This window comes from Mytilus edulis, chromosome 3, assembly GCF_963676685.1.
Source record: "Mytilus edulis chromosome 3, xbMytEdul2.2, whole genome shotgun sequence".
NCBI classification, from domain to species: domain Eukaryota; kingdom Metazoa; phylum Mollusca; class Bivalvia; order Mytilida; family Mytilidae; genus Mytilus; species Mytilus edulis.
The window spans coordinates 101,399,241-101,411,010 of NC_092346.1; the positions used below are offsets into that span (position 1 = coordinate 101,399,241).

An 11,770-nucleotide genomic window follows, 5' to 3' on the forward strand; every position below is an offset into this window, starting at 1 on the left:
AGTGTATCTTCAAATATATAAATCAAGAAACATATCGCATCATGTTGTTTGAATAATTTATTTGGACATTTATTAACAATGAAAATGTCTCCAAAAACATAACAAATGAAAGACTGGGAAATTTCAATTTCAGATAATATTTTCTATCCTATGAATCAGGTCAACCTTACCAGACCACATTTCAATATCTCAATTGCCTTCGACTAAAACAAACATTTTCTTATAATTTTTCACTAAGATTTATAAAGCCTTACCCTTTTGAATTATCCAAACAAAAGTTGTTTACTTCCGATGGGTTAGGTAAGTAGCTCACAACAGCATCTAACGCGGGCTGTACTCCTTTGTTCTTCAAAGCTGTCCCGACAAGTACCGGTGTAAAATCTCTTTTTATACATGCACGTCTAACTGCAGCCTACAAAATATTAAAAGATAATGTGAGGCATATTATTACAATATTATTGATGTTTATTTGTACATCTTAGTGAAAATATAAAAACATTCATTGGAAAAGAAAGATAATGTTAGCAACACACAAATTCCATAGGGTTGATTGAGGAAATTATTAAGCGGTAGAATAGAATAAGAATTATCTGCCCTTGCTACTGTATCGTATGCACTTTAGAAGGTGCTTGTAGCCATCATTAACTGTATACAAGGTGGTTAATAAAGTGGTAGAATTAGAATTATCTGCCCTTGCTACTGTATAGTATGCCCTTCAGCAGGTGCTTGTAGCCATCATTAACTGTATACAGGGTGGTTAATATTGTGGTAGAATAGAATTAGGATTATCTGCCCTTGCTTCTGTATAGTATGCCCTTCAGCAGGTGCTTGTGGCCATCATTAACTGTATACAGGTTAATAAAGTGGTAGAATAGAATTAGGATTATCTGCCCTTGCTACTGTATATAGTATGCCCTTCAGCAGGTGCTTGTGGCCATCATTAACTGTATACAGAGTGGTTAATAAAGTGGTAGAATTAGGATTATCTGCCCTTGCTACTGTATAGTATGCCCTTCAGCAGGTGCTTGTGGCCATCATTAACTGTATACAGAGTGGTTAATAAAGTGGTAGAATTAGGATTATCTGCCCTTGCTTCTGTATAGTATGCCCTTCAGCAGGTGCTTGTGGCCATCATTAACTGTATACAGGGTGGTTAATAAAGTGGTAGAATAGAATTAGGATTATCTGCCCTTGCTTCTGTATAGTATGCCCTTCAGCAGGCGCTTGTGGCCATCATTAACTGTATACAGGGTGGTTAATAAAGTGGTAGAATAGAATTAGGATATTCTGCCCTTGCTACTGTATAGTATGCCCTTCAGCAGGTGCTTGTGGCCATCATTAACTGTATACAGAGTGGTTAATAAAGTGGTAGAATTAGGATTATCTGCCCTTGCTTCTGTATAGTATGCCCTTCAGCAGGTGCTTGTGGCCATCATTAACTGTATACAGGGTGGTTAATAAAGTGGTAGAATAGAATTAGGATTATCTGCCCTTGCTACTGTATAGTATGCCCTTCAGCCGGTGCTTGTGGCCATCATTAACTGTATACAGGGTGGTTAATAAAGTGGTAGAATTAGGATTATCTGCCCTTGCTTCTGTATAGTATGCCCTTCAGCAGGTGCTTGTGGCCATCATTGACTGTATACAGGATGGTTAATAAAGTGGAAGAATTAGGATTATCTGCCCTTGCTACTGTATAGTATGCCCTTTTAGAAGGTGCTTGAAGCCATCATTAACTGTATACAGAGTGGTGTGGATATCTGTATTATTTTTATTATTTCTGTCAATATGGGATGAAGAACTGATATATAAGAGCTGTTTCTTTCCATATAGTTTTCTAAAGTGCATGTAAGAATGCCATGTCATAAATTTGTACAGCATACCCCTTGTTTTCAATAATAAAACTTGTGTAACAATTTCATAAACTAATAATTGTTGATAATTCATGTACTTTTACTAGCAAACTGACCTAAGGCCAAATTAATTAAAATTTGAGACCCTCAACATATTCCTGTCACAATTCACAATAACTACTTATCCAGATTTACATTGATCTTTCTTCTTAACGTCATAAAATCTCAATATGTTACATGTAGTGTTTTGTTTATTTAAATTTGTTATGGCAACAATTTGAGTCATCTCTACTTGTTTTGAACAACCTCATTCACAGAAATTGTATAAGCCATGACCAAATGTGTACTTTAGCAAACATCACAATTTTGTTTGTTTTTATCAAACATTTTAATCAAGTTTATATCATACTGTTTTTTTAAAAGAAGAGACTGCACTTTTGTGGACGTCTAGATTCAAATATATTTTTTTTGTGAAGATGAGTACTTAGCAATGGTAACATAGATAGTGCACTTACATGAAGCTCATCCTCAGTTGGTTGTCGCTCTTCCAGAAAGATTTCTGCTAAATGTTCATCGACATTTACTACATGTTCTAAAATGAATGAGATGTGGAAAGTAGAAAAAAAAGTGTCATGTATGTACACATACAATTTCTGATCTCTGTTTTTATATCTGCCCGACATGCCTCGTGAATACTCATCCTTTATGTTATTACCTATCTGTCAAACTATGTCAAGTAATATTATGCTGGAATATAAATATTTTATTTCATTCTTTTTTTTTCATTTGTCAAAAATTATTTATTCATTGAACCATGAAAATAAGATCAAAAACAACTGGCATAATTATCATATAAAAATAAGATGCATTGAGACAACTTTCCATGAGAGATCTAATGACACAGACATACGTTAATAAAGCTTTCAGCAACATCATCTGAGACAAAGGTTATTTAGATACTCCCAGTATAACCCAATCTTTAAATATTTACCTATCATTTCTTGTCTTCTATCTTCAGCTTCCTGTCGGAATTCTGGAGGAATTTCATCCTCCCTTATTGTTAAGCTAAAAAAACATCAATAAAATAAAAAATACTGTAATGAAAAGCTTCTAATTGCACTATTTTGAATGAAAACTGAATATTAAATTTCATAATAATTTCTTCATATGAGCTGATAGAAATCAACCTTGTGCAAGTGTGCATATGTTTAAACATATGTATAAGATAGAAATCAACCTTGAGCAAGTGTGCGTATGTTTATATATACGGTATGTATAAAATAGAAATCAACCTTGTGCAAGTGTACATATGTTTATACATATGTATAAGATAGAAATCAACCTTGTGCAAGTGTGCGTATGTTTATATGTACGGTATGTATAAAATAAAAATCAACCTTGTGCAAGTGTGCGTATGTTTATACATATGTATAAGATAAAAATCAACCTTGTGCAAGTGTGCGTATGTTTATACATATGTATAAGATAGAAATCAACCTTGTGCAAATGTGCGCATGTTTATACATATGTATAAGATAGAAATCAACCTTGAGCAAGTGTGCGTATGTTTATACATATGTATAAGATAAAAATCAACCTTGTGCAAGTGTGCGTATGTTTATACATATGTATAAGATAGAAATCAACCTTGAGCAAGTGTTCGTATGTTTATACATATGTATAAGATAGATATCAACCTTGTGCAAGTGTGCGTATGTTTATACATATGTATAAGATAGAAATCAACCTTGTGCAAGTGTGCGTATGTTTATACATATGTATAAGATAGAAATCAACCTTGTGCAAGTGTGCGTATGTTTATACATATGTATAAGATAGAAATCAACCTTGTGCAAGTGTGCGTATGTTTATACATATGTATAAGATAGAAATCAACCTTGTGCAAGTGTGCGTATGTTTATATATACGGTATGTATAAAATAGAAATCAAGTGTGCGTATGTTTTGTTTTTGTCCCGGCAGATAAAGCTGCTAATAATATTATTATTGTTTGACGTAAATTTTACATTGAGGTTCTGAAAAAGGAAATCACCAATTCACCAACATTCCAACTGACTCCATTTTCAGAAAACGAAATCTGTAACAGACAAACTTTTAGCCACCGCTTTACAAGCAGAGCCAAATACAATGAAAGTCCCAACTATGTATTGGCTTCCGAAGCTACACAAAACCCCTTACAAATATAGATTTATTTCGTCTTCAAGCCATTGTTCAACTACTAAATTGTCTATTCTTCTTACCAGCACACTTGGTACAATTAAAAACCTGATAATAAATTGTTCAAATAAGGCCTTCGAAAATAGTGGAATAAATTACTTTTGGAGTGTCAAGAACTCGTTGGAAGTACTTGATAAATTGCATGCTTATATTGGTGATTTTGAATCTGTTCAAAGTTTTGATTTTTCTACCCTGTATACAACATTGCCTCACATTCTCATTAAGAAAAAATTCACACACCTAATTAAATGGGCATTAAAAAAATCAGAATGTGAATATATATGTTCAAACTCTTTTAGGTCATTTTTTAGTAGCAATAAACAAAATAACTATGTTAATTGGACATGCTTTGATACTATATATGCCCTTGAATTTTTACTAGATAACATTTTTGTTCGCTTTGGAAATTCTGTATATCGTCAGATTATCGGAATTCCAATGGGGACTAACTGTGCACCACTTATTGCGGACCCGTTTTTGTATTGTTATGAGTTACAATTTATGACAAAAATAAGCAAAGCCCCATCGAAACAGCATCTGATAAACAAATTTAATAATACTTTTAGATATTTAGATGACATTTTGGCTCTCAATAATGATGACTTCAGTATGTATATTAATGAAATTTATCCTGTTGAACTTACTTTAAATAAAGCTAATACTAACAATGACAACTGCCCTTTTCATGATCTTGATATCTATATCACTAATGGAAAGCTGAATACTAAAATTTATGATAAAAGGGATGATTTTTCATTTCCTATCGTTAATTATCCGTTTTTAGATGGTGACGTTCCCTTGTCACCATCTTATGGTGTTTATATATCTCAACTTGTACGATTCGCTCGTGTATGTAACAATGTTTTAGATTTTAACGAGAGAAATTTATGTATTACTGAAAAATTATTACACCAGGGTTTTCGATATCACAAACTAGTCAAAACATTTACTAAATTTTATCATCGGTATAAAGACATCATTCGTAAATATAGCTCAACATGCAGACTTCTAATACGTTCAGGTATTTCACATCCAATTTTTTATGGTAATATTCTTTATAAAGCACAAAGGTGTCAGTATTCACCTCAGAAACTTACAAAACCTTTGAATAGACTTATTAAGAAGGGATATAATTACGATACTGTTGTCAAGTCATTAAAGATTGCATATTTTGGCGTTAATATTGAGTCACTGATAAGGTCTTTGCATCGTAACTAAACACATTTATTCTAAAAACAGTTGTTGGCATGACACGGGTTATGTTCTTCTCATATATGTTATGATGGTATGATACTAAACCCCTAACGGGACGGATTGTACCTGATGTTCATATGATGAAAGCATAATCTTTCAGTCAGTTTAATTGAAGTCTGGAGCTGGCATGTAAGTTAACTGCTAGTAGTCTGTTGTTATTTATGTATTATTGTCATTTTGTTTATTTTCTTTGGTTACATCTTCTGACATCAGACTCGGATTTCTCTTGAACTTAATTTTAATGTGCGTATTGTTATGCGTTTACTTTACTACATTGGTTAGAGGTATAGGGGGAGGGTTGAGATCTCACAAACATGTTTAACCCCGCCGCATTTTTGCGCCTGTCCCAAGTCAGGAGCCTCTTGCCTTTGTTAGTCTTGTATTATTTTAATTTTAGTTTCTTGTGTACAATTTGGAAATTAGTATGGCGTTCATTATCACTGGACTAGTATATATTTGTTTAGGGGCCAGCTGAAGGACGCCTCCGGGTGCGGGAATTTCTCGCTATATTGAAGACCTGTTGGTGACCCTCTGCTGTTGTTTTTTATTTGGTCGGGTTGTTGTCTCTTTGACACATTCCCCATTTCCATTCTCAATTTTATAAGACTTTGTCTAATTTTGGAACGTTTAAAAACAATTCAAAGATGAATTTTTGTCTGATATTTAGGGTTCTCATATCAACACAGCTATCTCATATTGAAAGTTACATTGCGATTTTTTCAACCCGACAAAAGGTTAAGATGTTTTGATATTCATTTGCATTTATAGGTAGATTTCGAGATCGGACGCAGCTCATATGACACTTCTATAATGTCATGAAACAAATAAATTGCTAGATGTAAGAGGGATTAAATATAAATTTTATTATTTCATTGAAAATGATATAATATTTCATGCATGGTTGTCTATTCTACATGGCATACATGTAACTAATGCTAAATCAGAAAAGTAAGAAAGTTTTATGTCAAACAATGATTTTAAGAACTGATATCAAACATATAGTCAGTTTATTTGAGGTCTGGCATGTCAGTTAACTGCTAGTAGTCTGTTGTTATTTATGTATTATTGTCATTTTATTTATTTTCATTTGTTACATCTTTGTTACATCTTTGTTACATCTTTTGACATCGGACTCAGACTTCTCTTGAACTGAATTTTAATGTGCGTATTGTTATGCGTTTACTTTTTTACATTGGCTAGAGGTATAGGGGAGGGTTGAGATCTCATAAACATGTTTAACCCCGCCACAATTTTGCGCCTGTCCCAAGTCAGGAGCCTCTGGCCTTTGTTAGTCTTGTATGATTTTTAATTTAGTTTCTTGTGTATAATTCGGAGTTTAGTATGACGTCCATTATCACTGTACTAGTATACATATGTTTAGGGGCCAGCTGAAGGACACCTACGGGTGCGGGAATTCTCGCTACATTGAAGACCCATTGGTGGCCTTCGGCTGTTGTCTGCTCTATGGTCGGGTTGTTGTCGCTTTGACACATTCCCCATTTCCTTTCTCAATTTTATGTTCTTCTAAAACGAACACTTTCTCTCACCCATGAGGCTCTTCAAAATACAAAGCTTTTCCATGAATGAGATCTATAATTCCTTCTTTTACTTACCCATGAGGTTCGTCAAAATATAAAGCTTTTCTATGAATGAGAGCTATAATTCCTTTTTTTACCTATCCATGAGGTTCGTCAAAATATAAAGCTTTTCTATGAATGAGATCTATAATTCCTTTTTTAACCTACCCATGAGGTTCGTCAAAATATAAAGCTTTTCTATGAATGAGATCTATAATTCCTTCACAATCAGATTCCACGCCTATTGGTATCTGTAATAATGCTGCATTATGATTTAATTTAGATCTGAAAATAAATAATAAGATAGAATAGATTTATATTTTAATAGTTGTTAATGGTGTATTGATGAATGAATACAAACATTTTTTTGCAAAAGTATATGATTTATAATGATCTTTCTTTGCTTGAAATTACATGTATCAAGATTATATAAACAGATAGATCTAATTTTTTTCCTTATGACCACACTAATTTAATTTCTTGTTCTACAGATTTTTCCACTTAAAAATACAAATTGATAAGCCAGTGAGCAAATTGAAAATTTTAAAAGGGAAAATTTGCTAATTTTTTAGGCAAAGCTAAGGCAAGCGGTTATAAATCTTTTTTTTATTTTGATTTGTTCATATTTTTTAAAAAGGTTTGCATTATCTCCCCTTAATTTAAAAAAAAAATTTACTTGTATAGTATTCTTATTTTTACAATCTCTAAAATTCTCAAGTTTTGAGAGGTTAAAAACATGCCTTTCACAATTTTTCTCTGGTTAGCTTATAATTTTTTACTTGAGTTCAATATTTCAAAGAAACTTATTGAGCAATGATCTTATATAATGGCGTAATTATATAAGTATATTAATATTAACTTTTTTAATGTAAGTTAATAACAAAAAAAAACTTGTACAAGCAGTATGATTGCTCTTGAAATTTATATGTTTTTGTCAGCTATGAAAATTGAAACCAAAGAAAATAAATGTATCCCCAAGAGTACAACCTGTAAAGTTACATGTGTTGGTATCAATTGTTTTTGTGACTAAACACATTTAAGTTTCCAGTTTCTTATGAAATGTATTACTCACTTTAATTGTGATAGTACTCTATATGGATTAGCTCCAAGCCTGTCTAATTTATTAATAAATGCTATACATGGCACATTATATCGTTTCATTTGTCTATTAACTGTCATTGTTTGTGTCTGAACTCCACCCACGGCACATAACACTAATATAGCACCGTCTAACACATGTAACGCTCGCTCTACTTCTACTGTGAAATCTACATGTCCTGGAGTGTCAATTATATTTATATTTGTCCCTTTCCAACTGACATAAGTAGCTGCTGACTGGATAGTGATACCTCGCTGACGTTCTAATTCCATAAAATCCATTTTAGCTCCCACTTTATCTTTACCTCTAACCTAAATAATAATTACATTTTTTGTTATGATAAAATATCAATTGCCTTTACATTGGATCCTAGGAGATTATAAACAAGTTGTTCACTGTCCTACTTGAACTTTTGACAATATTGTTTTGTCTATTTTTAGCAACAGTGGAACTAGAAGTTCTAATGTGTTTATTGTTCTACTGAAATATGCTTCTCAATGAAATCCTACATGGCCTATGGCTGGTACACCTTTTTTTAATGAAAGATTCTCCTTTTTTATTTATGTATGACCTGAATTGGTAAATGCTAACCTTAAAATAATTAAACATACAACAGAAATACTTTGTAATCCGAGATTTTCATTTATATTCAATCCATTTTCTTAAAAAAGATCTGTCATACCTAAAGTTAAAGTAAGAAAACAACTGCAATGGTTACTTCTGTTTTTGGTCAACATTCATATCATACCATTTTGAATTACTTTTTTACATCTCTCTTATGATAATAGTTACCTCATGCATTTCAGCAAGTTTTCCTGAGTAAAATAATAATCTCTCTGTTAATGTTGTTTTACCAGAGTCAATATGAGCCGAGATTCCAATGTTACGAATTTTCCTGACATCTTGTTCAACTTCCTGCAAGAGTCAGAAACATATAGCATAAAGATAAAATAATACTTTAAAACTACTAACAAACAATTTGTTCTTTTGGTTTTTATTTCTAAACTTAAAGAACTGTAGTTAATTTGGGGAACCATTTCAAATTTACCATTTGGCATGTTTGGAACTTTAGGAAAAATTTAAACACTAAAATTGAGAATTGAAATGGGGAATGTGTCAAAGAGACAACAACCCGACCATAGAAAAAACAACAGCAGAAGGTCACCAACAGGTCTTCAATGTAGCGAGACATTCCCGCACCCGGAGGCGTCCTTCAGCTGGCTCCTAAACAAATATATACTAGTCCAGTGATAATGAACGCCATACTAATTTCCAAATTGTACACAAGAAACTAAAATTAAAAAAATACAAGACTAACAAAGGCCAGAGGCTCCTGACTTGGGACAGGCGCAAAAATGTGGCGGGGTTAAACATGTTTATGAGATCTCAACCCTCCCCCTATACCTCTAGCCAATGTAGAAAAGTAAATGCATAACAATACGCACACTTAAAATTCAATTCAAGAGAAGTCCGAGTCTGATGTCAGAAGATGTAACCAAAGAAAATAAACAAAATGACAATAATACATAAATAACAACAGACTACTAGCAGTTAACTGACATGCCAGCTCCAGACTTCAATTAAACTGATTGAAAGATTAAGTCTTCATCATATGAATATCAGGTACAAACCCTCATGTTAGGGGTTTAGTATCATACCATCATATTATATATGAGAAGAACATAACCCGTGTCATGCCAACAACTGTTTTTTTTAATAAAGTGTTTAGTTCAGATGCAAAGATCCCATAAGTGAATCAATATTAACGCCAAAATAAGCAATCTTTAGTGACCTGACAACAGTATCGTAACTATATCCCTTCTTGATAAGTCTATTTAAAGGTTTTGTTAGTTTCTGAGGTGAATACTGACATTTTTGTGCTTTATAAAGAATATTTCCATAAAAAATTGGATGTGAAATACCTGAACGTATAAGAAGTCTGCATGTTGAGCTATATTTACGAATGATGTCCTTATACCGATGATAAAATTTAGTAAATGTTTCGACTAGTTTGTGATATCGAAAACCTGTACATATGATTGATAGGCATGATAAGTACATGTATTAAATTAGTATGGCGTTCATTATCACTGAACTAGTATATATTTGTTTAGGGGCCAGCTGAAGGACGCCTCCGGGTGAGGGAATTTCTCGCTACATTGAAGACCTGTTGGTGACCTTCTGCTGTTGTTTTTTCTATGGTCAGGTTGTTGTTTCTTTGAGACATTCCCATTTTCCATTTTATGTATATTAAAAAAAAGAAAATTATTTTCTAAGAACAAGAACAAAGATTCTAAATGCTGATTTCAAGGTTATTCAAACAAGTAAAAATTTGTAATATTAAACAGACGTTCCTCACACTGAAACTCTAACAGAAAACCAAAAAATAATTAGGCATGTATGTGCCTGCTTCTTCAATCATGGAATGTGTTTGATGGTTGAAAATATAGTAAGAAACTATAAATCAAAATTTAATATATGGTTGTACAAAATGAAAAATGTCTTTTTAAGAGGCTTATCATTTCAAATAAGTATAACACATTCCCCATTTCCTTTCTCAATTTTATTTTATCTTATAAACTTTGTCTGGAACAGCTTTTTATATTCTGAAATAAATGTCAAAAACCTTATATATGTTACTCAAGAATTGTGTAAGAGATTCATCATAGTATACTTACTCCAATTTTCCTTGCATTGGGACCAGTTGAATAAAATGCACAACAAATAGGTCTAAACTGAAATAGAAAGTGAATATATTATATATACATTTACATGTATTATAAACATCAAAGAAAACAAATCGTTTGTCGTTTACTAATGTGATTTTTTTTCTAAAATGAAGCACTAAAAAATAAAATGTATACTGTCTTTTAGACAATAAAAGATTGACTGATTTCGACAAATCATGATAAACATGTTAAAAAAATAACAAAAATAAGAGTAATGATAATTATTAGAGACCTCAAATGAATCTGAGGATAAGGATATTTTGATGGATCACTGTAAAATTTAACTAATCTGACGTTAACATTACCCAAAAATCATTTGACACCCTTATTCAAACACTTAAACTGGATGACAGTTGAACAGAGAATAAAATATCATAAGTTAGTGATGACATTTAAGTGTATTAATAATGATGCCCCATCATATCTTACTAACAAGTTTCATTATGTTTCAGACAGAAATCCGTACCCCTTGAGAAATGCTGTTCAAGGAAACCTCATACTCCCTAAACCAAAAACAGAATTATTCAAAAAATCTTTTATGTATTCTGGACCATACTTGTGGAATAATTTGCCAATACCGTTAAGAAATATTACAAATATTAATTCTTTCAAATACAAAATAGCAGATCATTTATTGAAATCAACCTAACTGTATAAATAATATAAAAAACTGATCATGTCATCATGTTTATTTTTTCATCACATTTTATCAAGTTGTATTGAACATTATTATCACACTGGACTTTTTATGCTAATGTATGTATGCAATGTACTAGTATATGTTTGTGTTTTGTTTGATTTTTCATTACGAGGGCCTCAGGGAAGATTAGTTATATAGCTAACTGTGTAACCCTCTTAAAATAAAGTATTGTTGTTGTTGTTGTTGTTGTTATAATATACATGTACAAAAATGTACGAGGGTGGTAATCGGGGAACCTTCATGACGAATGACGGTAAAAATTCTTGCCAAATGATGTTAAAAGTAATTTTTGATGCATGACGATAAAATGTGCACTTTCTT

The 11,770-nt window shown here is 32.1% G+C and overlaps 1 protein-coding gene across 1 annotated transcript in view; it reads right to left on the reverse strand.

Moving 5' to 3' along the window:
* Window positions 1-11,770, reverse strand: part of LOC139518005 (elongation factor G, mitochondrial-like) — a 32,214-nt gene that overhangs the window by 19,834 nt on the left and 610 nt on the right. The window contains exons 2-8 of the mRNA XM_071309627.1: window positions 10,699-10,755; window positions 8,813-8,935; window positions 7,994-8,331; window positions 7,090-7,206; window positions 2,845-2,918; window positions 2,369-2,445; window positions 255-412 (exon numbers count right to left, since the gene is read on the reverse strand). Coding sequence (XP_071165728.1) covers window positions 255-412; window positions 2,369-2,445; window positions 2,845-2,918; window positions 7,090-7,206; window positions 7,994-8,331; window positions 8,813-8,935; window positions 10,699-10,755 — 944 coding nt within the window. The remainder of the gene's footprint in view (window positions 1-254; window positions 413-2,368; window positions 2,446-2,844; window positions 2,919-7,089; window positions 7,207-7,993; window positions 8,332-8,812; window positions 8,936-10,698; window positions 10,756-11,770) is intronic.